Source organism: Pituophis catenifer, unplaced genomic scaffold (genome assembly GCF_029215685.1).
Source record: "Pituophis catenifer annectens isolate HBS135680 unplaced genomic scaffold, rPitCat1.0.hap2 SCAF_1, whole genome shotgun sequence".
NCBI classification, from domain to species: Eukaryota; Metazoa; Chordata; class Lepidosauria; order Squamata; family Colubridae; genus Pituophis; species Pituophis catenifer.
The window spans coordinates 330,824,427-330,852,321 of NW_027256881.1; the positions used below are offsets into that span (position 1 = coordinate 330,824,427).

The 27,895-nt window shown below is 44.3% G+C and overlaps 1 protein-coding gene across 1 annotated transcript; it reads left to right on the plus strand.

Annotated features, from left to right (window-relative positions):
* Nucleotides 1-2,172: 2,172 nt before the first annotated feature.
* On the plus strand, nt 2,173-26,189 carry TMEM38A (transmembrane protein 38A). Its single transcript, XM_070943355.1, has 6 exons — nt 2,173-2,384; nt 14,461-14,617; nt 15,992-16,176; nt 19,419-19,506; nt 19,908-20,025; nt 21,296-26,189. Exons 1-6 carry the CDS (start codon nt 2,261-2,263, stop codon nt 21,533-21,535), a joined length of 912 nt encoding a protein of 303 aa, XP_070799456.1. The 5' UTR covers nt 2,173-2,260; the 3' UTR covers nt 21,536-26,189.
* The last annotated feature ends 1,706 nt before the right edge of the window (nt 26,190-27,895 follow it).

Here is a 27,895-nt window from a genome sequence, read left to right on the forward strand (position 1 = left end):
AAATATACCCCGCTGACACGCAGCAGCTCAACAGCCAATAAGCATCAACTTTTCATCCTGCCTTTCCCTCCCTTGGCCACCAGGTGGCGCTCACCCGCTATACTGTAAGGAGAAAGTCTGTGGTAGGTTACCAGCGGGTGGTGACGTTTCTCCACAAGCCCCGCCCACCGATTTAAAGCGCCGGGATTAGGTCTTTATCCTGGAAGCGGAGGCGGTCGCTTTTTAGTGGTTTTTAAAAGATGCTGCTTTTCTTCTTCATTTTATTGGTTTTATTGGTTTTTATTGGTTTTGTATCAGTTTTTACCCCCCCTCCCCCCACTCCAAAGTAAGACATGTAAGGCGATGTCTATTTTAGCAAAAAGTCGGAGGGAGGAACAGGAATTGTGAAGCTATAGAAAAATAGAATATAATTTTTTATTGGCCAAGTGTGATTGGACACACAAGGAATTTGCCTTACCAGCACTGATAATGTTAACTAGTTTGGTAAATGAATGGGTAGATGAAAGTGAAGGTTCTTCAGAAACATCCCTTGCATTAATCTAAAGATCTCAAGTCTATGAGGAAATGAGCTCTTAGTCGTGATGTAACGGCAGAACCTGCATGCTCAGAGGCAGTCTACCTTTAAGTACAAAGTGCACGTTGGGTTTACCCTTCTTGCCTCCTGAAGGTTCCATGGTCAAACTCAGTCAACCCCCCCCCAAAAGGAAACAAAAAGACCAACGCATCACCTCACCAGTTGTCCCAAAAGTGCTTTTCAAAAGGCAATTGGGCTTTCTTGGTTTTTTTTCCCCCTTGGAATCGTTTCGCTTTTCATCCAAGACGCTTCTTCAATTCAGGTATTGAACTGAAAAAGCTTCATGAATGGGAAGCGAAACGTCTTCAAGGAAAAAGGAAGCAAACGAACCTTTGGGACAACAAACAAAGATTCGTTGTCCCAAACGAACCTTTGGGACAACCATGTCCTGGATGATTGATGATCTCATAGACACTCCTCACCAGCTCAACACCCAGATGAACAGAGAGGACCACCAAGATCAACATTAGACCAACAACTGAGAAGCAAACAATGCTCCAATCAAGGTCAGACAAACTGTAAACAACATCCCAATCAAAAAACCACTCCCACCCACACTGACAGGGTAGGCCACTAGACTATAAAATGAGAGCAAACCCCACTCCTTACCAGCACTGATAATGTTATCTAGTTTGGTAAATGAAAGGTCTACAAGAAAACAACCAAGCTCAGAAAGCACCAAGGACCTCGCAGTTCAAACCTGAACTACAAATATTCCCTTCTATCGGCAGTCATCTCGTTATGTGTAAACACGGAGTAAGAGGAAATTCCGCCTAGATAGACGACCTGTGCCAGAAGCTCCGGAGCAAATGTCTACCATTAAGCACTTCAGGTGGGGTGGGGTGGGGTGGGGGGGTCAACAAAAGAGACCCTGGCTGGCAATTTGCTCAAAGGGACGAGCGCTGCAGAGATTGCGGTCTTGATTCCCAACTTAGTTTGTCTGACAGTTGTTGACATCGAGGGCTTGGGAAGGGAAGTAATATTACATCCTGATTTAACTAAAGAGAATCCGAATCCGCCGCAGAAGAACAGGAATTGGCAAGCGTTGCCTTCTGCCTTTTAATGAAATGATTTTTATTTTGTTTTTTTTTTTAAAAAAAAAAGCCGCGCCAAGTGCCATCATCACCCTGGCAACTGGTTGTTATTTGCTTCTGCTGCTCCACTCTCGCTCGAGGAGGTTTTAGTTGCGGAGTCCCAGATGTCGTCTCTGAGCTCCGGCCCCAACTGGACTATCTTTGCCCTCCTTTCCAGTAAAACGATTAAGCACCCACTGCCGTTGATGTATTTACGTGGGCTTGTAAAGTAGAAACGAGATTAGCCTCGTTTTAGCACCCGCGCAAGGTGCCGGGGAAAGCGGGGGACGCCAAGTCCCTCGGTTTTGGGGGGGGAGCTAACGGCGGTGAAGGCAAGGCCGGAGAGAGATGGGAGCGTCTACCCGGCGGCAGGGCAAGGAATTGCACTCTGCACATGCTCAGCTGCCCGAGGCGGCCCCCGGAGGCGCTTGCAAGCCGCAGGCCAAGTAGGGAAGGCGGCGGGGCGTCTCCATCCCTCTCTCCCTCCCTCGGTTTGGGCGGCCGCTGCTTCCCTTCTGCTCTGCCAGACAGCGGTAGGACCGGCTACAGCCGCTGGGCGCTCCAGAGGGGCTCGCTTTTCGCCGCTCGCCCGCTCTCGGTTCTCCTTCCAACAATGGACCTGATCGGGGCCCTGGATCTGGCCGATTTGGCGGCCGCCTTCGCCCGCCTGCCTGTCTTCCCTGTCTTCGACTTGGGCTACTTCGTGGTCTCCCTCCTCTACCTCAAGTATGAGAAAGGTAAGCGGGGAGGAGAACCGGCTCCCCCCCTTCGTCCTTCCCTATGGCAGGGCAGGCGTCTTTATTTTATTTTATTTTATTTTCCCACGGCTAGGAAATCCAGATGGTGTGAAATTTTCTACCATTTTTTTTTCCTACTCATTGACCTGCTTCAGAAAGCCTTCTTCATCGTCTGTTATTAGTATTAGCACTGATGAATAAATGGTATTTATACCATTAATGAATAAATGGTATTTGTTCATCTATACCCAGCATTGTCCTTGTAATGTCAATAGAAAAGGCTTCTCCGGCCCACCTCTTGTTCCATGCTTCCACCCCACATATCCCCCCCTGCCCTAGATCCACCCGAAAGCATTCTTCCTCTACAGGTTGACTTGGCTTCCAGGATGGGCTTATTCAAAATGAGTGGGTGGGCAGTGATTTGGGCCCAAAAGCTTTCTCTCTGTGTCCCCGTCCCCCCAGTGATGAGGATATTCTGGGATGAGGACCAGAATTGCAGAGCCTGTCTGCATAACACTAAAGAAGTTTCAGAGCTTGGCCATCAGCCTAGATTAAAAGGGATAAAGACGGGGTTGCAGGAGGTGAAAAGGGCAGGAAAAAGTCTTGTAAAAGTAATCCAAAAGCTTCACAGACAAGCAGAAATGATCTCCCTTCTTCCTCAGCGGCTAAAGTGAGGTAATCCAGTGTAGTGGGTTTTCCTCTCCAGCAGATTTGGGTTTATTTGAATTCTAGTGGTCTTGAAAAGGTGAGAGGCGCGTGACCAATGCTGAATGGCCCCAAATTTGCCTCACCTATTGGAAGAGGGAAGAGAAAGTGAAGGAATGCAAAACGACCCTAAGGAGATTGATCATCTCAACATCCAGCTCTCTGGTTGACGAATGGGCAGCTATGAAGGGGTTGCCTTTGGTACATCTGAGTCCCCTTTGCCAGGATTTTAAAGTATTGCTTTAGCAGCAGGAGAAGATTTAAGAGTCTTGATTCCAAAGGCAGTTCTAAAATAAGAAATGAGCAAGTGGGAATATTCTCCTCTTCTCATCCACACCAAAGGGATGGGTGTCTGTGAGAAACTTGAGCCCTTGAATCTGAGGCCCCTGGCTTGATGGATGGATGCAGTTGGTGACCTTCTCCAGGAAAGGACAAGCTGGGTTGCTGCCCATGAAGGCTTAAAAATGGCTGGAATTGCTTGGCTCTTTAATATTGCCGGAGAGGGAATTGCTGGGAAGGAGAGAAAGGAATTGGACCCCAATGATCATCCAATCACTGGAATTCGGACAGAAAGCAAAGCAACTGCCAAAGGTTTTTCCAGCCTTCTCTGATTTTCCACACTTGCCAATCTCACAATCTGGCATTTTGAGAGTTTGAGAAGTCACGAGTATTGATACTGAGTTACTAGTCCTTATTGTTAGCAAGAGAACTTGTACGGTCATAGAGGGAAAGGTGGGGAGGTTCTGGTAAAAAGAATAAATCTGGATTATTAATGGTAACGTATTTTGGAAATTATGTTTAATAATAACCAGGTGACCAAAAGTCATTTCTCTACCTTGGTCAAGCTTATAGACCTGATTGGTAAATTCAACTGCAGAATTATTGCTTTACTGTTTACAACATTCACTTAGATTATATCATTAGGGCTTCAATCCACTAACTTCTTTTGAAATGAAAGCAGAAAAATAACATTACAAATTCAAAAGGCATAACAGATAATTACTAGTGATGGCAGACAGCTATTTAAAACCACAAGGTATGGTGTTAAATAAAGTGTTGGACTTCAGGTAGTCCTCATGACTACAATTGGGACTGAAATTCTGTTGGTAAGTGAGACACCCAAATTTGCAACCTTTTTGCCACAGTCGTTATGTGAATTAAAAAATTCACGTAACCTGGGAAGGTCACAAAGGAGGATCACATGATCCTAGGCCCGTAATGGCGAACCTATGGCACGCGTGCCACAGGTGGCACACAGAGCCATATCGGTGGGCACGTGAGCGTTGCCCTAGCTCAGCTCCGGCACATGGGAAACGGTCTGTTTCCGGCCTCCAGAGGGCCTCCGGGGTGTGGAGAAGGCCGTTTTCGCCTTCCCCAGGTTCCTAGAAAGGCTCTGGAGCCTGGGGAGGGTGAAAAATGGGCCTACCGGGCCAACTTGTGCCATCACATGCCAAAAGCGGGGAGAGTGCGGGGGTTGCACACGCATGCGCGGGGGGGCGGGGCACATTGAATTATGGGTGTGGGCACGTGCACATGCAACCCCCCCCCACTCCCCCGCTTTTGGCACGCGACAGCAAAAAGGTTAGCTATCACTGTCCTAGGCCACTAATACAGGTAGTCTTCAACTTACAACAATGACTGTTCAAAGTTACAACAGTACTGAAAAAAGTGACTTATGACCATTTTTCACACTTATGACCATTGCAGCATCCCCATTGTCATGTGATCAGAATTCGGCTGCATGGCAACTGACTCGCATTTATGACAGTTGCAGAGTCCTGGGATTGTGTGAATCATCTTTTGTGACCTTCTGACAAGCAAAGTCAACTTGGGAAGCCAGATTCACTTAACAACTCTGTTACCAACTTAACAACTAACAGGGATTCACTTAACGAATCTGGCAAGAAAGGGGCAAAACTCAATGTCTCACTTAGCAACAGAAATTTTGGGCTCAATTGTGGTTGTATCTGCACACATCAAGTGCCTGACTTGTGATCTCATGACTGTGGGAATGCTGGGATGATCATAAATATGAGAATCGGTTGTCAGTCACTTTTGTCAGCATTGTCAAAACTTCTAACAGTGAGAAAATGAATCGTCATAAGTGGAGGACCACCTGTAGTATTGGGGAGGCCAAGGTTCGAGTTCATCATGAGCCAAATAAATTCATTAAGTTAAGGTTTTCTTTATTAGCCCAGTCTACACCACAAGGTTGTTACTGTGAGGTATAATTATGATCTTGAGTTGCTGAAGAAAAGGCAGGATGTAATTCCAATTAAAGTGCTCATTCTTTCTGCAATACAGAAAATTCATATATCATCTTGAAAACACACAATAGCTGCAGAAATGGTATCCCAGATTCCACTTCCTCCAAAGCATCTGTTTTCAGGTGCAGGCAATATAATAGCTATAGCAATAGCACTTAAGTGCTTTTACAGCCCTCTCTAAGCGGTTTACAGAGTCAGCATATTGCCCCCAACCATCTGGGTCCTCATTTTACCCAACTCGGAAGGATGGAGGGCTGAGTCAACCTTGAGCCGGTGAGATTTGAACTGCCAAACTGCAGGCAGCCAGTCAGCAGAAGTAGCCCGCAGTACTGCCCTCTAACCACTACGCTACCTCCGCTCTTCGTTCAGAAAGAACCTTCATTAGGCTAGTCAAACCACCCTTATCTCTCTATGTGGCAAGGACTGGAGTGATATGCTGGTTAATCAGAAAGCTAAGATTCTTCCTCTAGAAGAATTTCCAGAACCTCCAAGCCACTTTCAGAAGTTCTGCATATTATGTAACATTCAATTCTGGGCAGAAATGACTCACTTCCCTCAGCTCACCTTCCCTGAAAGTCATTTCACTAATTATGCCAGCAATAGCATCTCTGGCTTCTTGGTGGCTCCTCTCTACCACCAGTTGCTGATTCCTTTCTGCAATTAATAGTATGGACTTGCAGCTGCTTCATCTTAGCATGGAGGTCAGAGAGGGAATTCTTTAGGCCATCCTGTTATGCATTGCTTATTTTATGCATTCTTGAAGACGTTAGACAGTGATTGGAAGTTTTCCCACATGCAAAATTTGATAAGTTCTATTAGTACCATAACGTAGAAACTTGGTCCTTACTTGACTCCCTTTGCCAAAGCACTGGGCACAATCTCCAGACAACTTCCAAAAGGTTGTTGCTAAATTATATCTTTAACTGTGACAAAAGGAAAAAACGGGTTTAGTATTTGAAGTGTGTTCAATTTGTGTCGATCATGTTTTCCTCTCACATTGCTTATTTCTCTATCTTGGTCTTGCCCACTTTTTGAATACATCCTCCATAACATACATGGAAAAGGAAAAAAAAAGGAAAAGAAAACAACTCTCACTTTAGACTGAATCTTTATCCTTGGCGATTACCTGGAAATATCCATATAATTTTCTCTACAATAGTGTGGAAATGTTTGCTATTTCCTTCTTTTGGGAATGTCACTCAGAAGTCAAGTGCAAACCTCACCCTAAAACACAATATTTGCACACCTCCTTCTTGAACAAAAGAAACCAACGTTCAAATGTTTGCTCATTCCCTACCCAAGATTTCCTCAGCCTCCCTATTCCCTGCACTATAAAATGGAACCTGGGTTAGAATAATTGAGTCATGGGGTTGGAAGGAAATTGGTGGTTTGGAGGACTTCAAGTTCAACCCCTTGTCCAAGTAGTAATTGTCCTTACCATCTTGCACAAATGGCTGTCCTATCTTTTCTTGAAAACCTTCAGTGATAGAGCACCCGCAACTCTAGGAGACAAGCTGTTCCATTGGCTAATTGTTGTCACTATCAGGAAATTGCCTCTTAGTTCCAGATTGGATCTCCCTAATGAGCTTCTTACCCATAGCTTCTTGTTCTACATTCAGGTGCTTTGGAAGATAAACCAACTCCCTCTTCCTTGTGGCAGCCCTTCATGTATTGGAAGACTGCTATCATGTCTCCTATGAGCCTTCTCTTTGTTAAGCTAAGCATACCTAATTCCTTCAGCTTTCTTCATTGGATTCAGTCTCCAGACCCTTATCATCTTCATTGCTCTTCTCAGCACTCTTTCTAGGGCCTCAGCATTTTTTTTTTTTTGGTATCATGGTGTCCAGAACTGGATATAATATTCAAAGTGTGGCCTCACCAGTGTGATATAGAGCAGTACTACCATTTAAGATAATTTTTATTGTCATTTTTTTCTTTGTGCACTCTGGCACACATTAAAAATGAAATCCTGTTGCCTGCTCTCAAAAGTGTATACATACATAACACACACATAGATATGCTAGATACATACTGTATATAGGTATATCCCTACACCCTAACATATAAATACATATAAATAATCACTTTCCATCTTGAATACATAGTGGAAAGAGGAAGCTTAAGAGTTCACAAGGTTGATACTATATGGAACAAAAACTGTGGCTGAATCTGGATGTTGTGCTTCGGATATCACGAAGCCTCCTCCTAGAACAGGGGTGTCAAACTCAAGGCCGGTAGGCTGAATCCCGCCTGTGGAGTGCTTAGGTCTGGCCTGTGGGGCCGCCCTGGAAATAGTGAAGGACTGGCCTGCAGTGCCTCTGCCAGTAAAAATGGAGCTCGGGAGGGCCCACACGGCCCTCTCGAGCTCCGTTTTTGGCCACAACGGCCTTCTGCAGCCCTCTGCCCTGCGAAAACAAAGCTCCGTTTTCATTGGCAAAGGGTTGCAGGAGGCCATCATGGCTGAAAACGGAGCCTGGGAGGACCGGATGGATGTGTTCCAGGCTCTCTTTTTGCTGGCAGAGGGCTACAGGAGGATCCCCCCAGCCCCGCCTAGGCCACCACAGGTTCTCCTGACACAAGTGACATCAAGCTGGCCATGCCCACCCAGCCTTCCAAGGTCAAACACATCCCTGATGCAGCCCTCAATGAAATTGAGCTTGACACCCCTGTCCTGGAAGGCTGTGAAGAGGATGTGTAGCATCCCAGACAATCCTGCGAACCTGCTCATGCCATGTCCTTGTTCTGTCCCCGTCCCACACACGCAGCCCCACAGACGGCCCGGAGTTAATAAGCCACACAACAAAGTCTTTGAAGATAAAGCTGGCAGCAACCCAGTGGCTAGCTGCCAATTCAGACTTTACTCACACAAAACAAAGATTAGACTGCAAGCATTCCGATAAAGCAGGCAAAGTTTCAGCAATACAAGGATTAGTCCAAATGCAGTCCGACAAGGCAGGCAGAAGTCCAGTAACGCAGAGATCATGGATTATTTCTAGTTTTTGCTCGTCACAAACTGAACCGGCCACCACACCCACATTTATACCCTGTGGGGTGTGGTCCAGTGACTCAGCTAATCTCTGGCACGCCTTCCCCTCTGCTGCGCACGCTTCTCCCTGCGCCGCTGTCGAGGATCCAGCCAGCACTTACCTCCTTCGTCGCTGTCCACCTGTGGCTGTGGGGACGTGCTTGGCTCTGGGCCTATCTCTTGGCCTTCGGTGTCCTCCGGAGGCATTGCCAGAGAGGAGGGTCCTGGAGAGGGAGGCCTTGCCAACTCCTCTCCCTCACTCTCAGAGTCTGCATCTGTCGATAGCCCAGGCTCAGGCAATGGAGCCACAACAGTCCTGGACAGAAGGAAGTGAACTACCAATGATCTTTTCTGCCATCCTCACCACTCTCTGCGCCGCCTTCCTGTTTGAAGCAGTAATGCTTCCAAACCAGACTGTTCATGTAACATGACAGGATGCTCTCCATCGTCCCTCTATAGAAAGTGGTTGCTCTGACCTAGGCTTCCTGATACAGTAAAAGCACACAATGAGTCCCAAAAACCACTTTTTATTTCAATGGCTGTGAATTCTGTTCATTCACAGATGAGTCCCAAATAGTTGTAAAGAGTCCGACAGAAGTCTGCCACAGTCCTTCGGAATAAGGACCCATCTTTATCTCTCTTGACATGCTACCAAGACCTAATTGGCAATTAACTTTGCAAGGCCGCACGGAGCACAGAGTCAAAACAGCTGCAGAAGTGAAACTGGCTTGCACAAACAACGTTGCTTCCTGCAAAGGCCCACATGCCTTTGCTCCTTTTTTATGTCTTATGGGAGGGGCCAATCATCTCCAAGCCTTACTCCCGAGTCATCCCTTTTGTTTTAACTGTTCTTGCCTTCTGGCAGCTCTGCGCATGCGCGCATTGGGAACAGGCTCCTCCCGTTCCTCTGCCTTGCTGATGTCCGACTTTGGAGGCTCCAGAGTCCGCACATAACTCCCAGATGGTCCTGGCCCCATCTCTGCCTCCGATGCAGAGCCCTCATCCGAGCCTTCCCCAGACTCCAGGACTGGCCCATGTTCCTCCCCAGCCTCCTCACTGTCCGACTCTGCTGCCAGCTCTGAAGGCTGCCGGCAGACCACAACAATGGTAAGGACGGGGAGGAAGATGTACTATTTTTATGTGACGCAGAAAATGCAGGCACTGCTATGCCCGCTTCACCAGTGTCTTGCTGTTGAGTGACCAAACCATCCTGCTTGTTAGTTGCACTGCCAGAAATTTGATGCTGCTAACCATCTTCACAGGTGAATCATTTATACCCGTGATGGCGAACCTGTGGCACATGGAGCTATAATGGTGGGCACACAAGCTTTGCCCTAGCTCAGCTCTGGTGTGCATGCGTGCACTGGCCAGCTGATTTTCAGGCCTTCTGGGCCCATCGGAAGTTGGGAAACAGTCTGCTGACTTCTGGTGGGACCGGAAGGCCTGTTTTTCACTCTCCCCAGACTCTGGAGTTTCTAGGCTTTCTAGGAGCCTAAGGAAGGCAAAAATGGCCTTCCCCAACCCCTTGGAGGCTCTCCATTTCCGGCCTCCGGAGGGCCTCAAGGGAGGTGGGGAAGGCCATTTTCGCCCTTCCCAGGCTCCAAGAAAGCTCCTGGAGCCTGGGGAGGACGAAAAACAGGCCTACTGTGCCATCACGTGCCAAAAGCGGGAAAAGTGCGGGAGGTCGTGTGCGCATGTGTGGGGGTGGGGTGTGCATTGAATTATGGGTGTGGGCACATGCACGCGTGACCCCCCTGCACTCCCCCCACTTTTGGCACGCGACGGCAAAAAAGTTAGCCATCACTGATTTATATACAGAGGAGTGTGGCTGTGCCTGCCTTTTCTGAAATCGACAATGATCTCTTTAGTTTTTCCAACATTTAAAACAAGGCTGCTTTTATTACCATGGCTTAGGGCCCGATTATTTATGAGACCACCTTCTGCCACCGATAACCTCCCACCGGCCAATATGCTCCCACAGAGAGGGTCTCCTCAGGGTGCCGTTGGTCAGGCAATGTCGGCTGGCGGCCCCCAGGGGAAGAGCCTTCTCTGTGGGGGCACCCGCCCTCTGGAATGAGCTACCCCCAGGGATATGACTGATCCCAGACCTCTGGACCTTTCGCCAGGCTCTGAAGACTTTTTTATTTCAGCAAACCGGGCTGGCTTAAAATTTTTAATTGGTTAATTTTATGGGTAAGGGGTTTTAAATTGGGGGAAGCCAATATAGATTTAATTATGTTTTAAAGTATTTCAATGTTTATATTGTATGTTTTTTAATCCTGGCTGTTCACCGCCCCGAGTCCTTCGGGAAAGGGGCGGTATAAAAATTTAATAAATAATGAATGATGATAATGATTATGCTAGTTCCCCAAATCTTCTACCTCCTTGCAGTAAGCACCCTCATTCATTTCCCTTGATCTGTTGATGCAGCCAAGGACTGCATTGGCTTTTTTGGCAGCTGCAGCACAATGCTGACTCAGATTTTAAATGGTGATTCATCAGGACACTCACATCCTTCTCATAATTTCTATAAGGGAAAAAATAATTCCTGATAGTTCTTTTTATGGATTAAAGATCTGTAGGGTGTCTTGAGGAGAACAGTCCTTCCTACTTTCACTTTATTTTTAGACCACAGCAAACGTATCAGTTTCATTGGATGGGGTGGGGGATCCAAAACCCAATTCCTTTCTAATAGCTGCTGAAGTGAGAACAGCTGCTCTGGAGTACAGGTAGTTCTCGACTTACAACAGTTCGTTTAGTGACTGTTCAAAGTTACAACGCCACTGAAAAAAGTGACTTATGGCCATGTTTCACACGTATGGCCATTGCAGCATCCCCATGATCACATCATCAAGATTTGAATGCTTGGCAACTGGCTCATATTTATGACAGTTGCGGTGTCCCGGGGTCATGTGAATCTCCTTTTGCGACTTTCTGACAAGCAAAGTCAATGGGGAAGCCAGCTTCACTTAACAACCGTGTTGCTAATTTAAGAACTGCAGCGATTTCTTTAACAAACGTGGCAAGAAAAGTTGTAAAATGGGGGTGAAACTCACTTAACAAATGTCTCACTTAGCCACATAAATTTTGGGCTTAATGGTGGTCGTAAGTCAAGGACTACCTGTGCTATGCATTGGCTGGTTCATTCATTTCAACCTGCCAAAGCTGACAGGAGTTACAGAGACAGTGAAGGGCTGGATGATACTTTGACATTCAACATGTTTATTATGGAGCGTTGTTTCCAATATTGTTGTCAAACATATCCATGTAGTCCCAGGAGCCAAGCTGGAAGAAGATTTTACAATTCCATCAAATGCACAATAAATGAATCATTGGGAGATCTCACTCTGGGATGTATAGGTCACCCATCCTTGGGTTGTGCCATGAGGTTAAATACTATATTTTAAACAAATCAGCATACAAGCTTCATATTTATGACACTTTTGCTTGAGAACAAAGGCCTGTGTTGTGGCCTGTACGCGGCCTATGCAGCTGGTGGCTGATTTGGACAGCGAGGAGGCTGATATGCTGCTGCGCCAGCAGCCTGTGCAGCTAGCACTCGAGTCAGACAATGAGGAGGCTGGAGAAGATGTGGTGCCAGAGGCAGGGATTCAGGCAGGGCCTTCAGAACCTCCAGAAGCTCCTTTAAGTGGAGAGGACAAAGAGGAGGAGCCTCTTCTCGATGCACGGGCGCGCAGAACTGCCAAAAGGCAGGAGTGGCTCCTCAGGAGGAAGTCTCCTCGAGAGTAAGGTTTGGGGCTAATTGGCCACTCCCTTAGCCTATTTAAGGAGGAACGCTGTCTGAAGCACTTTGCAGGGAACAACCGTTCACTCTCCTTCATGCCTTGATCTGCAAATTGCTTCTGGGCTTTCTGCCAACCATTGTAAGATTAAGATTATTTATTCTTTGGATTCTTGCAGGCTGTTAAGAAAGTTAATTAACAGCCTTTGTTTGGAAAAAGAACTGATTTTATTTTAGTAAACTAAAGTTTGTACAGACTTTGTGTGTGCTGCGTTCTTTGGGGTCCATAGCTGGGGCAGAACAGTCTGTGATGGTAGTGAGCTTTTGACAGAAAGCAACAACAGTGCCAATGTTAGAATAGCTTGCTCAAGAGCATTGCCCACAGATACCTAACCATGGCACAAACATGGTTTGGCAACCTCTTCTTTCTTTCTTTTTTTTTTAACTGAGTCTGCTACCTGATCTGATCTGACAAAATTCAGATTGGTGTAGTGGTTAATGTGCTGGCCTAAGGACCAGGAGACTGTGAGTTCTAGTTCCACCTTAGGCATCAGAAACTGTCTGGATGACTTTGGGCCAGTTGTTCTCTCTCAGCCCAACTCACCTCACAATCAAGGTATTTGAATCAATCAGAGGTGGGCGTCACACACTGTAACAATCAGTTCACCTGGAACTGAAAACGTGAGCGTGTGCATGCGCTTGGCATCAAAAAACCAGTGATTATATAGGATGTGATACCGCCAGGGTGGGTGGGCGGGCCCAGACGCTGGTCAGAACTACTGGTTCGCCCGAACCGGCAGTAGCCCACCACTGGAATCAATAAATACCGTGTGGCAAGATAAGTGGCTAATAAATTTTACGAATAAATAAACAAATAAATAAAACTTAAGCACACATTTCCAAGTTACAGCACAAAACCATATTTTTTTTAAAGTTAAAAACATCAACCTATTCTTTAGAGCAGTGTTTCTCAACCTCAGAATCTTTAAGACGTGTGGACTTCCATGCCCAGAATTCCCTAGCCAGCATCTGACAGTTGAAATTGTAATATCTGAAAGCTGCTGAGAATGAGAAACATTGCTTTAATAACACACCAAACTCCAGACGAAAGGATCTTGTTTGCCTCCCTGGATTTTCCTGATTTCTGCAACCATTTTTCGGAGGTTCCAATTCCATGCTCAGTCCTTAGCTTCCCAAGGGTTTGGATTTTAAATAACAGTTTTCTCTCTAGAAAGAGAAGGGGCTGGAGGAATATAGAGACTCAGGAAGGCGACCTTAATGGAAAAATACAAGAATCATGACCTAGGCAAAAGAGAGATCAAACATTTTTTAAGCTCATCCAGAGCAACGAGATAACATTCAAAAATGGCTCAAGCAGATTCCTGCCCGGTTCACTAAAAGAAAGGGGAGGAGGTACAGCAGTATCAGATATACAAAATTCTGTTTTTATAGCCAATCTCAATTAAAAAATGGTTTAGCCCTCCTAGAAGGGGTGACTTCCAGGTCTACCTAGTATGGCTGAGAAGAGATCTCCCTATTCTTTGTGCCATTAAGTAGGGACTCTCCTACTGGAGAGAAAGGTGATTAAATCTCTCCTAAGAAGTAGCTGCCAGGCTTCACAACAGAAGTAAGCAGCCAGAAGTGAGGAACTGAAGTAAGTTGTTTCAAGGTTTTTCAACCGAGGACATCTGGATTTGAACCCACAGTTTTGTCCTTCTTCTATCTCTATTGCACCTCTATAACTGTCTGGTTTGACTCTGCAACCCAACAAGACAGACACAGACTTCAGAGGATAATTATAACTGCAGAAAAAACAATTGCTACCAACCTGCCTTCCATTGAGGACCTGTACACTACACGAGTCAAAAAGAGGGCTGTGAAAATATTTACAGACTCCTCGCATCCTGGACATAAACTGTTTCAACTCCTACCCTCAAAACGACGCTATAGAGCACTGCACACCAGAACTAGACACAAGGACAGTTTTTTCCCGAACACCATCACTCTGTTAACAAATAATTCCCTCCACACTGTCAAACTAGTTACTAAGTCTGCACTACTATTAATCTTCTCATCGTTCCCACCACCCATCTCCTTCCACTTATGACTGTATCACTGTAATTTCGTTGCTTGTATCCTTACGATTTATATTGATATTGTTTTCTGATTGCTTATTATTTACCCTATGACCATCATTAAGTGTTATATCTTATGATTCTTGATGAACGTATCTTTTCTTTTATGTACTCCAAGAGCATATGCACCAAGACAAATTCCTTGTGTGTCCAATCACATTTGGCCAATAAGAAATTCTAATTCTAATTCTGTTCTCTGCAGGTGCGGTGGAACTGTCCCGGAACAGTCCCTTGGCCTCTTGGGTCTGTGCTATGCTGTATTGCTTTGGTAGCTATATCCTTGCTGACCTCCTGCTCGGAGAATCCCCTATTGATTACTTCAGCAACAACTCCAGCATACTTCTAGCCACAGCTGTCTGGTAAGGCCACTTTCTGTGACCTAAGGCTAGGCTCCAATGCAGAGCCAGGATTTAGGAATAGCAACAGCACTTAGATACTGCCCCATAATACTTTACAGCATTCTCTGAGAGTTTATACAATGTCATATACGGTAACATAATGTTATATTGTCCTCAACTATCTGGATTCTCATTTTACTGACCTTGGAAGGATGGAAAGCTGAGTTCATCGGGATCGAACCCTTGGCTGTAGGCAGGGTTAGCCTGCAATATGCATTCTAACCACTGCGCCATCAGCCCCCTTGCACGCCACTTCTCCACTGGAGTTCCTTTTGGCTTCCAAAAGAGATTTTTTTTTAAAAAAAAACCCAATGAATATAAAGATGACTCCAGGTTTAATACATGTGCTTGACATATATCAGTTGCTGAAGTTGTTAAATTGTTAGTTTCACATTGCTATTGTTGGGTAAAGGAAGGAACTGCTATCACTGCCAAGTTATGCGTATGAAGGAGAGATATGCTGTACTAAGACTTCTCCTTCCAGACTTCCCAAACTAACATAAGAAGAGATAATTGAAAATCGTGGGGTAAAAATCTAATATGGTTGTTATGGAATAAGTAGTCATGTCCTGGATTATCAGCTCTATATCTATCTATCATCTATCTAGCTATCTAGCTATCAATCATCTATCTATCATCTATCTATCTATCTATCTATCTATCTATCTATCTATCTATCCATCCATCCATCCATCCATCCATCCATTATCCACCTGTCGTCTTTGCTAATCATCTAGGGATAGATGGATGATGCTAAATGTTATATGGATGGAGAGATGGACAGGTAGACATATGATTGAAGATGGAGTGTAGAAGTCTTTTACAAGCCATGGTGTTTTAAAATGATGACATGTGGGTCCTGATCTCAGTACACAACGATACAATTATATAGTGCCTAATGACAACCAATTCAAATGTATGTGTCACTTACAGGATGATTTCAAGATGCTATTTGCGAGTTATTTTCTCTACTGCCATACATACATGCCCATCCCTTGTAGAGTGAAGAATCTAAATAGGTCAATATAAATTGAACATATATTATCCAGGTAGCAATGATTAAGTATTCATTATCAAAACATTTGCTAGATAATAAAAGAAACAAAGTTTAATTGGTAAATCAGTTGGGAAAAAATTACTTGTACAAACAAGAAGATATGGAATGAAGCTACCTGAACAATAGCAATTTGGTTTTTTCCTGCCATTGAGTGTCCATCATGAAAGGCTGAAACTTATTTCTTCTCCTCTCACTTACTTTTTTAAAAAATCTTGTTGATGTCAGATCTCTTAAAACCCAATGACCAGTATCACTTTTAATTCTGCATTGCTTTCCAGGTACCTAATCTTCTATTGCCCGTTGAACTTTTTTTACAAGTGTGTCAGCTTTCTGCCTGTCAAACTGATTTTTGTGGCGATGAAAGAGGTAGTCCGAGTTCGCAAGATCGCTGCTGGTGTCCATCATGCCCACCACCATTACCACCATGGTTGGTTCATTATGGTCATCATTGGATTTGTCAAAGGTGAGCTCTGTCATTTCAGCATTGTGATCCCACGTGGTATTCAGAAAAGGTGGTGGAGTGGCAAGTATCAGAACTGCTGACATGCAGATTAGGCTGAGATTTCTCTTCTTCTGTGGAAGAAAGACATGTGGTTATATTCTTTACTTCTCAGAGAAAATGTCTTGTTGCATAAAACAAGGATGGAGAACCTATCACTCTCCAGATGTTGCTGAATTATTACTTCTAGCTATTCCAGACAGCATGGATACTAAGGGATACTAAGAGTTACAGTTAATGAACATCTGGATTGACACAAATTCCCAGCATGGATGGCCAAAGTGAAGCCCTTATGAAAATCTATTCTACAAATAAGGACCACGACTGAGAAACTTCTCCTCCTAACCTTGACCCCACTCTTCATTGTGATGGTGGTGGGGAACTACAAACCAGTTTTTCTGTTGGATCTATGGGTCGATTCTGGTTGAAGATGGTGGTCCTGAAACTATCTTGGTGACCAGATTCCTGCTCTAAACCCCCAAGCAGAAACGGTAGGATGTTGGAGTGCAATTCCAGCTGAATCATGTGTTGTGTTCTTCCATTCTTCTTAGATTACCCTGAAACTTGGTGAGATGCTTAAAACTGGGACACCAATGAGATCTCTGAACTCTTTCCTTTATTTTTGGCAAATACAGTTGTCAAACACGATAAGAGGCTTTCTTTTCGTTTAAGGTAGAGTAACACACAAAAAAGCTAAGATACAATTCTATAAATCCCCCTTTCTAAAAGATCAAAGGAAATAAAACAGTATCTTGGCCCCCTCCACATATTTGGTATAACCCTGCCCATCTTACATCATTACATCAGTGAGAATTGACAGTGAGAACAATTAATCAATGGAATGGCTTGCCTTCAGAAGTTGTGGTGCTCCATCACTGGAGCTTTTCAAGAAAATATTGGACAACCATTTGTCCAGGATGGTGTCACACTGGCAGCCTGTGGGCCAGATGTGTCATGTGCAGGTCACGCCCAACCCAGCTCCGTGAAGAGAAAAAACGTCGCAATACATCACATGATGGCAACATGACATGGCAAGTTTGACACCCGTGGTGTAGGGCCTTCTGCTTGAGCAGGGGGTTGGACTCAGTGATGAAATCCGAACCGGTTTGCTACCAGTTCACTGGCTGCACATGTGCGCTGCATGCCAAGTGCATGCTGTCTGTGCATGCACAGCCCGTACCAAATACGCGCTCAGTGCACACGCATGCATGCGCAGTTCATGCCAAAAGGACGCTTGGGAAGGTAAGTAGAAGCGAAGGGGGGATCAGCTGTGGCACGCGATTTAGCTTTGCTAGAAAGTAGGATTTTCTGCTTTCCAGCAAAGCTAAACTGCGCTGCACAGCTGATTCCCCCCCCCCGCTGTTCTACTTACCTTCCCAAGCCTCCTTTTGGTGCGTGCTGTGCATGCGCATGCGCAGTACATGCCAAAAGGATACTTGGGAAGGTAAGTAGAACAGTGGGGGCGGAATCAGCTGTGCAGCGCAGTTTAGCTTTGCTAGAAAGCAGGATTTCCTTCTCTCTAGCAAAGCTAAACCCCGCTGCACAGCTGATAATTGGAAATACCAGTTCGGAGGAACCGGTATCTTTTTTTAACTACTGGTTTGCCCGAACCGGTAGCTTTTTAAACTGCCGGTTCAACCAAACCGGTACCTAACTACCAGTTTGCCCGAATCAGTAGCTTTTTTTTTTTTTTACTACCGGTTCACCCGAACCAGTAGTTTTTATCATTACCAGTTCGCCCGAACCGGAGCGAACCGGTAGCATTTCTCCCCTGGTTGGACTTGAAGACCTCCAAGCTCCTTTCCAATTCTATTATTATCCTATTCTATTCTAAATAAGCAATGGGACTTTTTCCAGTGGAACTCTCCTCAGGCTGCTACAGAGATGGGCTTCAGCAGGTTCTGACCAATTCTGGAGAACCGGTAGTGGAATTTTTGAATAGTTCGGAGAACCGGTAAATACCACCTCTGACTGGCCCCACCCCCATCTATTCTCTGCCTCCCGAGTCCCAGCTGATCGGGAGGAAATGGGGATTTTGCAGTATCCTTCCCCTGGAGTAGGGAGGGAATTGAGACTTTACAGTATCCTTCCCCTGCCACGCGCACCAAGCAACGCCCACCGCCATGCCACGCCCACCAAGCCACACCCACAGAACCAGTAGTAAAAAATTTTGAAACCCACCACTGGGCTGCTAGATACAGAAATGATAGAGATCACACAGAGGTTCAGGACTGAAGCATCTGTTACCACTCATAGACATTTCCCTCCTGATATAGAAATTGAACCAAGAAGGTAGAAATCACGTTCCTTTTCTGCCAATAATAATTTCATCTGTCGGGCTAGATATTCCACCAAGTAACTCTTCCCTACTAGTTTGGAATGCTTCTACCACAAGGGCATTTTAGTTATAGAGAATTGCTTTATATATGACCGGATTCTTTGTCCTTCAATACTTTCTCTTGTGACTGGTAGCCCCTCTCTAGCATCTTATTTTAGCTAGAAATATCAAGATCAAGCCTGAGATCTTTCAAATGAAAAAGAAGTGCTCTGTTATCAAGTCGCAAAGTTTTAAGACACTGAACAAAGCTTGTGTGTTTCTTATTTTTACATGAAGATGTGTGCACGCCGTTTCAAATTCAAATAATTTGAGTTGCCCTGTTCTGAGGTCAAAGCCATTATTTGGGGGTACAATTGTTTTGATTATTCTCGTTGTGAACTGGAAATAGAAGTGCTTTTAACCTGCCGTGTTTCCAAAATGATTGAAGCAGCCTGTATCACACTAAAATCCTGTGAGGTCAAGACTGTTTGGATGCAAAAGAAGTACAAATTTCAAATGTTTATCGTTACATTTTTCTGTACAGCTTTTCTTTGTCTAATTCAAAGCAACCAGAAAATAGAATAATCAAACTTCTATAAACTTAAGGCGGAGGCTGTGGCATCGCTATCATATTTTCAATTTTTAAATAGTAAACTTAGAAACGGGCATCGCTTTTATTAGTCATAATAATCAGTAAAATTGCCATTTCCTTAAAGGAGCTGTTGTGGCTGAGAGCATTACCACAAAGATGCTCCGTATTTTGTCTCCTGTGTCAGATTACCAATTTTGACAGGAATTATCAGTGAGCTTAGGAAAAAATGGAATTCCACTCGCCCACATTCTCATCGCTGATCTGTTTACAAATCTGTTACTGTCTTTCTGTTTGTAGGTTCTGGAGTTGCCTTGATGTCTAACTTTGAACAATTGCTGCGTGGTGTCTGGAAGCCAGAAACAAATGAATTCCTTCATATGACCTTGTGAGTAGAGAAGCCAAAGGTTTTGTACTGGTGTGTCTTCTGGGTAGAGATCAATCGTGTCCTAACTGAGCTGGAAGGAATCTTATGATTAATGGAAATGAGAAAAATCAGTAGAAATCTGATAGGACATTCTCAGAATTCATACGGTTTTCACCGCCTGAGGTTGTGGGTGCTTCATCACTGGAGGTTTTCAAGAATACAGGTAGTCCCTAATTTACAGCCTTTCCTTTAGTGATCGTTCAAAATTGCAAAGCACTGAAAGAAGTAACATGACCATTTTTCATACTTATGACCATTGCAGCAGTCCGTCCAAAAAGCATGTCCTTTCTCTGAATTTTGGATTTCTTTATTTGAGATGGAATCCCAGCTGTGCTTCTTACGAAGGCTTTCTTCTCTTGCAGTCCATCCAAAGCCAGTCTGTATGGAGCACTGCTCTTCACCCTTCAGCAAACCCAGTGGCTTCCCATCTCCAAAGCCACCCTCATCTTCTTCTTCACTATTTTTATGATCATCTGCAAGGTAAATTCCTCTGCCTGGGACACATGTGAGCAGTTGGGTGGATCAAATGGGGGAAGGAGCCAGATCCATTTCTGTTCACTAGAAGTTCTTCAGAAATGCAAGGAAGGCTTCAATCCCTGGACTCATTCATTGTACTAAACTAAACCATGGTTAGTTGACTAAACTACAGTCCTTGATTTATGCATCACACTAAGCTATTCTAGTGTGATGGCTAGTTTAAAGGAAAAAAGAATTAGGAGTGACATGAGAGCAGTATTCCAGCATTTCAGGGGCTGCCACAAAAAAGAGGGGGGGGGTGTCAAATTATTCTCCAAAGCACCAGAGGGCAGGACAAGAAACAATGGTTGGAAACTAATCAAAGAGAGAAGCAACCTGGAATTAAGGAGAAACTTCCTAACAATGAGGACAATTAACCAACGGAACAGCTTGCCTTCAGAAATCGTGGGCGCTCCATCACTGGAGAAAGAAAAGACTGGACAGTCACTTATCTGAAATGGTATAGGTTCTCCTACTTGAGCAGGGGGCTGGATTAGAAGACCTCCAAGGTCCCTTCCAACTTTTCTGTTCTATTCTATTCTATTCTATTCTATTCTATTCTATTCTATTCTATTCTATTCTATTCTATTCTATTCTATTCTATTCCAGTCTAGTCTAGTCTAGTCTATTCATGGTTTAGATATTTCCTACAATTCACTAAGTCAAAGCTAATAAATCTGACTATGGATTAACAGAAGCATCTGGTAGAAGCCACACTGACATCCAACATATTCGTGAATTCAAATTATGATATTAGCATCAGTCACTTCATTGACACCAATGATATATGTATAGGTCACATCACTGACATCATTTGCGCAATGAGGTCACGACATGCATGACGTTACACTTTCCCTACCAATGGACTCCCACGTGAGTTAGAATGAGTTTTGAATTTCCAGAGATATCAAAGGAAGCCTGGGTGGTGTATCGTAAGAAATACTGTTGGGTTGCTTAACAACGGAGTCCTTTCCAGTAGCCTTTCAACAGTATACCTATGTGCCCTGGTAGCTCAAGGTTGGAATTGTGATGACTAGCACCAGCACTTCATTGTAAAGGCCTTGATTGGCCAATCAAGTACAGCAGATTCATGTACCAACCTTGGTGTAAGGAGGGGTAAGAGGAATGGGAAGAAACACAGGTTGGAATCACTTTGATTTATTGTTGCTACCTGAGCGATGGAAAACCTGGCACAGTAGGTGCCCACTAATGGAGCTTTTTCCTTGTCCTGCAGGTGTTCTTGACAGCAACTCACTCCCATGGCTCCCCAATTGCCCCTCTGGAAAATGTGGTGTGTCCCATCCTCTTTGGCTCTGCATTTGCCAGTCATGATAACCATCATCATCACCACCACCACTACCATCATGGAAGCTCGCAGGAGCCATCCCTTCCGTCACCACCTCCGATGCCAGCCAAATCAAGGGAGGAGCTCAACGAAGGAACCCGGAAACGGAAAGCCAAGAAAGTAGAATGAGCATCAAGAAGGCTGACGGATCCATCTGAACCACCGCAACTTTGCTGCATGCCTTGTGTGACTTGTGGCCTTCCAAAGACATGGTTGGAGGACGCTCCCAGGAAGACCAGTCCTCTTCTTCTGGCCCCTGCCATGGTTTTCCTGGCCTGTCACCTGTGAGGCGCAGAACTAATGTCCAAACGGACCTTTCGTTACAGATTCTAGCTCAGCCTTTCCTGTCCTCTTGGTCTCCTCCCCTTCCTAAGCCTCACCAATGGAAAAGCTGGAATGTGTTTTGGTGTCTCCTCCATATGGCAGAGAGAGAGAGAGATTCTTACCCTGCAAAACAACCCAGGGATCTTCAACTCCGGCCATCATTACAGGATCCTAAGGCCATTGATAACTTTTCAAGGGCAGAGAGGCGTTCCAGATGGAGTGACTGGCATTTCACTCTCTACATCAATACTTTGGATGTCTTACTTGGTTGCCGTTTGTATAAAGGCCTTGAGCATAGGAGAAGACCATTGCTGCTGCTGCTACTCTTTGGGCTGTTGATATTTGTGTATGTGTGTTAGCATGTTGCCATTTGTATATACCTCTCCAAAGTTTGATGAGTTTTGCTGTAGGGAAGGAAAGCAAAGCAACTACTGAGTGTTTCAATCCTAGCCACTTTGCCAAACACTGTGAGACATGCATGTAAATTATTTATTGATTGATGCTCCTTCCCCCAGGATAATTATTTATTGTTGCCAAGGATTTTAAGCAGTTTGCTTTCTCCTGCTGTGTCTCTTCTGCAAACAGTTGGGTTGTTTCTAGTGAACTGATTCGGATTCTGTGGTTGTTTTCCTCCTTCGATTAAGAGATGATTAAAAGTGAGGGGCTATTGGCAGAGGGGAGAATTAGCTTCTAGCTGCTATGTAAGCCTGTAGGATGCCTAAAGAATTCTTGCATATGAATTATGGTTTAACCAAGACCCAATGGCCTAGAGGTGGAGCTCTTGCCTCACAATCAGGAGGTTGTGAGTTCGATCCTAGGTAGAGGCAGATGGGTCTCCTGCTTGGTCAGGGGGTTGGACTCGGTGACCTGCAAGGTCCCTTCCGACTCTGTTAAATCTGGTATTTACAGATTTTGTCTAGGAAGTCAAAGCTAGAGTATAAATAATGGAGCCATGGTGAGCATGGGCAAACTTCCCTTCTTGCCCCAAAGTAGCCGGTTGCCAGCTCCTGAGATTATAAAATCTTAAACTCTGGTTGGGGCATAGAAGGAGACTCTGGCTGTCATAGGACTTCCCCTGCTTATCATTTAGCTCTGACAAAAACATGCTACTGCAAGATCTTTTTTCTGCTGTGGCCTCATCAGTGGTGGTATTCAGCTGGTTCAGGCTGGTTCGGGCGGACCGGTAGTGGTGACTTGCGGATGTGCCTGCCCACCTGCCCTGGCGCTATGCTGTCCTGTTTAGCCACGTTTTCTAAGCTGCGCGCATGTGTGCAAGCTGCTCCATTTTTGGTGCGTGGCGAACCAGTGGTAAAATTTTGTGAAACCCACCTCTGGTCTTCATGATGTTGCCTTCAGCTTCTCCACGTCGCATCTTCGAGGCAACAAAGCAGGGGTGAAATCCAGCAGGTTCTGGCAGGTTCTGGAGAACCGGTAGCGGAAATTTTGAGTAGTTCGGAGAACCGGCAAATACCACCTCTGGCTGGCCCCAGAGTGGGGTGGAAATTGAGATTTTGCAATATCCTTCCCCTGGAGTGGGATGGGAATGGAGATTTTGCAGTATCCTTCCCCTGCCACACCCACCAGGCCACGCCCACAGAACCAGTAGTCAAAAAATTTGGATTTCATCACTGCAACAAAGTCATCCTTAGGTGGCCCAGTGTAAAAGTGACGTTTTCTTCCTTTTAAGCAATAGTTTTATTGTAAGGTGGGAGCAATCTGGCCCGGTTCACCAGCCATTCTGTCAGGAGTACTTCCTGGTGACCTACAGTATATGGGTTGAGGTCAGCCAAGCACCTGTTGACCGTTTGAAGTAGTGCAGTGTTACTCTCCCTGCCAAGTCTCCAGGCACAGCTCTCCAGGATGATTGTAATCTGGACAGTAGACGGGATTGGTTCTTTCAAAGTGGCTCTTCCATTGTATGCACAAAGCCTGTGAGCCAATCCCTGACCAGCAATAGCAGCTGAAAGGGTTGCACTGTGAAGTAGAAGTGAGAGAGAGAGAGAGGAATGGCTCCCTTTCTCTGCTGCACTCTTCATCCTCTGCTCAACTCTGTCCGTGAGACGGGCGGCATATAAATTTAACAAATAAATAAATAAAACTATGTGTGGCAGCTGTTTTTCAAACTGCTTTTGAATGTGGGTTTATTCTTCTTCTAAGAAGAGCACTAAACCTGTATTCTAAAGCAGACTGAAAAGAGTTGATAGATGCAGGTAAGTTACTATGCTCTGAAATGTCATAGAGGAAGACAATCCCACAAGTACCAAATTTGATGGCTGATGTTTCGATATTAGTAATTTGAGCTGATCCAGGTTTCCAAACCCAGGAACACCTAGTGAATAAGGAGGCTCCTCTTTCCTTTCTTCTGCTGCTTCTTGCCATCTAGGTAATTGATCTCCCAGTTGGAAGAAGTGACAGATACCGTAAAAGGAGGACAAATTCTGGCAATTGTCTGCAGATCTACAGTAGTGGCCAAAATTGTGGAAACCTTTTGGGAAAAGTGTATTTTCTAAAACTAGCTAATAACACCACTTTTTTGGGGAGTAGTACCATAAAATTATATATCAATGGAAAGATAATTTAATCAAGAATGTAATGCAATAACTTTTATGAAGGATTTGCTATTAGAATAGCAGTTACAATATAAAGAAGAAAAGTGAAACACGTAGAAAAAAATGAGATATAAAATTATCACCATAGAAAAACGAGATAAACAAAAATTATCATGTCAGTTAATACTTAATTGGGCAACCTTTAGCATGAATTACAGCCTTACAACGTCTTCCCATGGAATGAACCAAGTCTTTTAGTTATGCAGCTGTTATAATGTTAAACCAAGATTGAATGATTGCTTCTATTAACTGGGTTTTATTACTGGGTCGCTTCTGACTAACAAGTTTCTTTAGTTGGCTCCATAGATTTTCAATTGGGTTAAGTTCTGGGCTGCAGTGCTGCGGTAGCTCAGTGGTTAGCGTGCAATACTGCAGGCTACTTTTGCTGATCACCGGCTGCCAGCAGTTTGGCAAATCGAATCTCACCAGGCTCGAGGTTGACGCAGCCTTCCATCCTTCCGAGGTCGGTAAAATGAGGACCCAGATTGTTGGGGGCGATATGCTGACTCTGTAAACTGCTTAGAGAGGGCTGTAAAAGCACTATGAAGCGGTATATAAGTCTAAGTGCTATTGCTATTGCTATTGCTATTGCTATTGCTATTGCTATTGCTATTGCTATTGCTATTCCAGCAGTGGAATATGATTACCCTGAAATTCCAAAAAAAAAAAAAAAAAAAGTGGTGTTATTAGCCATCAAAACTCAAAAATACACTTTTCCCAAAAGGTTTCCACAATTTTGGCCACTACTATAGCAGTTCTAGTTTGAGATCAGCTCAAACCATTACCAGTCACAACAATGCTCTGAGTAGGAGACTGTTTTCCCACAAGTTGGTTAAGTTGTGAAGGTTGGAGTTGGGGGGAAAGGCAGGAGCAAGGAAGGACACCACTCTCCAGCTACAGACTGGAAGAAAGACAATGGGGCATCGCAGTGGGAACAGATGCCAAAGTAGCTTTCTGTTGGCTCACAGCATTTTAATGGACCCATAAGGAAGAGTCCTATGAGTGGTGAGGAGTGGAAATAGCCATCCAGAAATAGAAAGTCCTGACTTTCCTTTTCTCCCTTTGGGGACAATAGTCTCCTGTTGGACATCAGCAAGAGAAGGAATTGATTGACGCGAAGAAGCAGAAGAGCCTTGGAGAACACTTCCTCCTCCAAGATGTGTGCTGCTTGGTTAAAAATACATCTCATTAAAAAGTGCCTTTTCCTTAGCAAATCTCTGCCCCAACCCCTTTTCCTTTTCCCCGGGATTTTTATCCATGACTAGAACAGCCATGGTTTTGTGGATATAGCCATTCTTAAAATAAAAGCCCTCCGTGATGTAACTGAGTGGAGAATTGTGCACTTGCTCTGTACATTTCTGTCTTAATGTTTTCACCGTACTTGAAGGAAGAAGATGCAATAAATGTTTCTTGAGATCAAGTGTGAAGATGGGATGGGATGGCGATACCAGGGATTAAGAATGGACCAATTTCTTCCTCTAAAGCAATTTTTTCTCAAACTTGCCCACTTGAAGTTGTACGGACTTCAACTCCCAGAATTCCCCACTACCTCTGCTGGCTGTGAGCAGGGGAATTCCAGGAATTGAAGTCAACACATTGTCAAGTGGGCAAGGTTGGGAAACACTGTTCTAATCCAAGAGTTGGCCATTTTCTGAACCCCTTTGAGCCTGCCAGAGAGAGTCCACCCTAAAGTTTCCCTTTAGATTAGATTAGATTAGATTAGATTAGATTAGATTAGATTAGATTAGATTATAATTCTTTATTGGCCAGGTGTGATTGGACACACAAGGAATTTGTCTTTGGTGCATATGCTCTCAGTGTACATAAAAAGAAAAGATACATTCGTTAAGAATAATAAGGTACAACACTTAATGATAGTCATAGGGTACTAATAAGCAATCAAATCATACTAGGAAACAATCACTATAATCGTAAGGATACAGCAACAAGTTACAGTCATGCAGTCATAAGTGGGAGGAGGTGGGTGTTAGAAACGATGAGAAGATTAATATTAATAGTTACAGATTACAGATTTTATGTACACTGAGAGCATAGGCACCAAGACAAATTCCTTGTGTGTCCAATCACAGTTGGCCAATAAAGAATTCTATTCTATTCTATTATGGCTATGCAGAGATTCCTCTATGGTAGCTTTTTTTTCTTGGTACTTGCTTCCAGCAATTTTGCAGCAAACAAAATTTGTTTGCCACCCATCTTGTCACAATGAAAGCAGACTACCAGCCATATATTCTGGGAACTATTAGGGAGGAGCTGTCTTCAACCTCTTTCTCTCACACAAAGTATCTGAACCGAGTTATCTCTTGCTCCTCTGGAATGCATTCCCTGTCTCCTGGGAATCCAGACTACATTCCATCACAGTAAGTCTTTAGCGGGGAAATTACCATAGTCTTCCCCTGGTTGTTTAAATGCTTTTATTTATATTTTTATTGCCATAAAGTGGCCAAGGTTGGAGACCCCTGCTGTAGACTGTCCTAGTGTGATACCATCACAAAGTTTTTCCTTATGTAACTTACAATATCTAAGTAACTTATACAGGAAGTCTTTGACTTACAACAGTTCATTTAATGATTGTTCAAAGTTACAACGGCACTGAAAAAAGAGATGACCATTTTTCACACTTACAACCATCACAGCATCCCCATAGTCACATGATCAAAATTCAGATGCTTGACAACTGGTTGATATTTGTGACGGTTGCAGTGTCCTGGGGTCACGTGATCCCCTTTTGTGACCTTCTGACAAGCAAAGTCAGTGAGAAAGCCAGATTCACGTAACAACTGTATTACTAACTTAACAACTGGCAAGAAAAATGGTAAAATGGACCAAAACTCACTTAGCAAATTTCTCACTTAGCAACATACGTTTTGGGCTCGATTGTGGTCGTAAGTCAAGGACTACCTGTATTGGTTATTTCTGGTCCTGGTTTTCATAGCCTTGAAGAAGATGAGTAACATAATTTTATCTACCTAGCCAAGCTTCTTTTCTTCTGACGGAATATCCCAAATTCTTTCAGACTTTCATATAACGTTGAACCCATAATTGTTGGCAAAAGCACACCATCAATTATTTCTTAGTGGAAAACACATAGACATGGAAATGGAAAGTCAAAATTCTGTCTTGGGATCCCAGTGCTCAGAAAGGAAGCTCAGGGCTTTGTTGTGCATGGCATATGGAAGATTGCCTTACATTATTTTACAGGTCTGGTGGCTACCTTGAGACCCTTGCTGACGCCTTTGATCTAACTCCAAACTAGAAAAGAGTCCATGCCTTTCCAGAGACTCGATATATCCAGGAATGCCGCTGCTGATGAACTGGGCAGAATGTCCCCATGTCCAAAAGGCAGATTCAGCACCTCCCCGCCTACACATGTCATAGGAAACACCATCTGAGAGCTCAAGAGAGCTAAATTTAGCAGCAATTTAATCTGAAAAGAGGCCTCAGTCTTGCAATGTCAATCTGGTTAGCTCTACATTCTTGTACCCTCCCTGTGATATTTTTATTGAGTTCAGCACATCAAGAATTGCAGGGCAAAAAG

Coding starts and splice junctions, on each gene's coding strand:
- TMEM38A (XM_070943355.1), top strand. CDS start 2,261: ATGGACCTGATCGGGGCCCTGGATCTGGCCGATTTGGCGGCCGCCTTC. Junction 2,385..14,460: donor CTACCTCAAGTATGAGAAAG/GTAAGCGGGGAG, acceptor TGTTCTCTGCAG/GTGCGGTGGAACTGTCCCGG. Junction 16,177..19,418: donor CATCATTGGATTTGTCAAAG/GTGAGCTCTGTC, acceptor TTCTGTTTGTAG/GTTCTGGAGTTGCCTTGATG.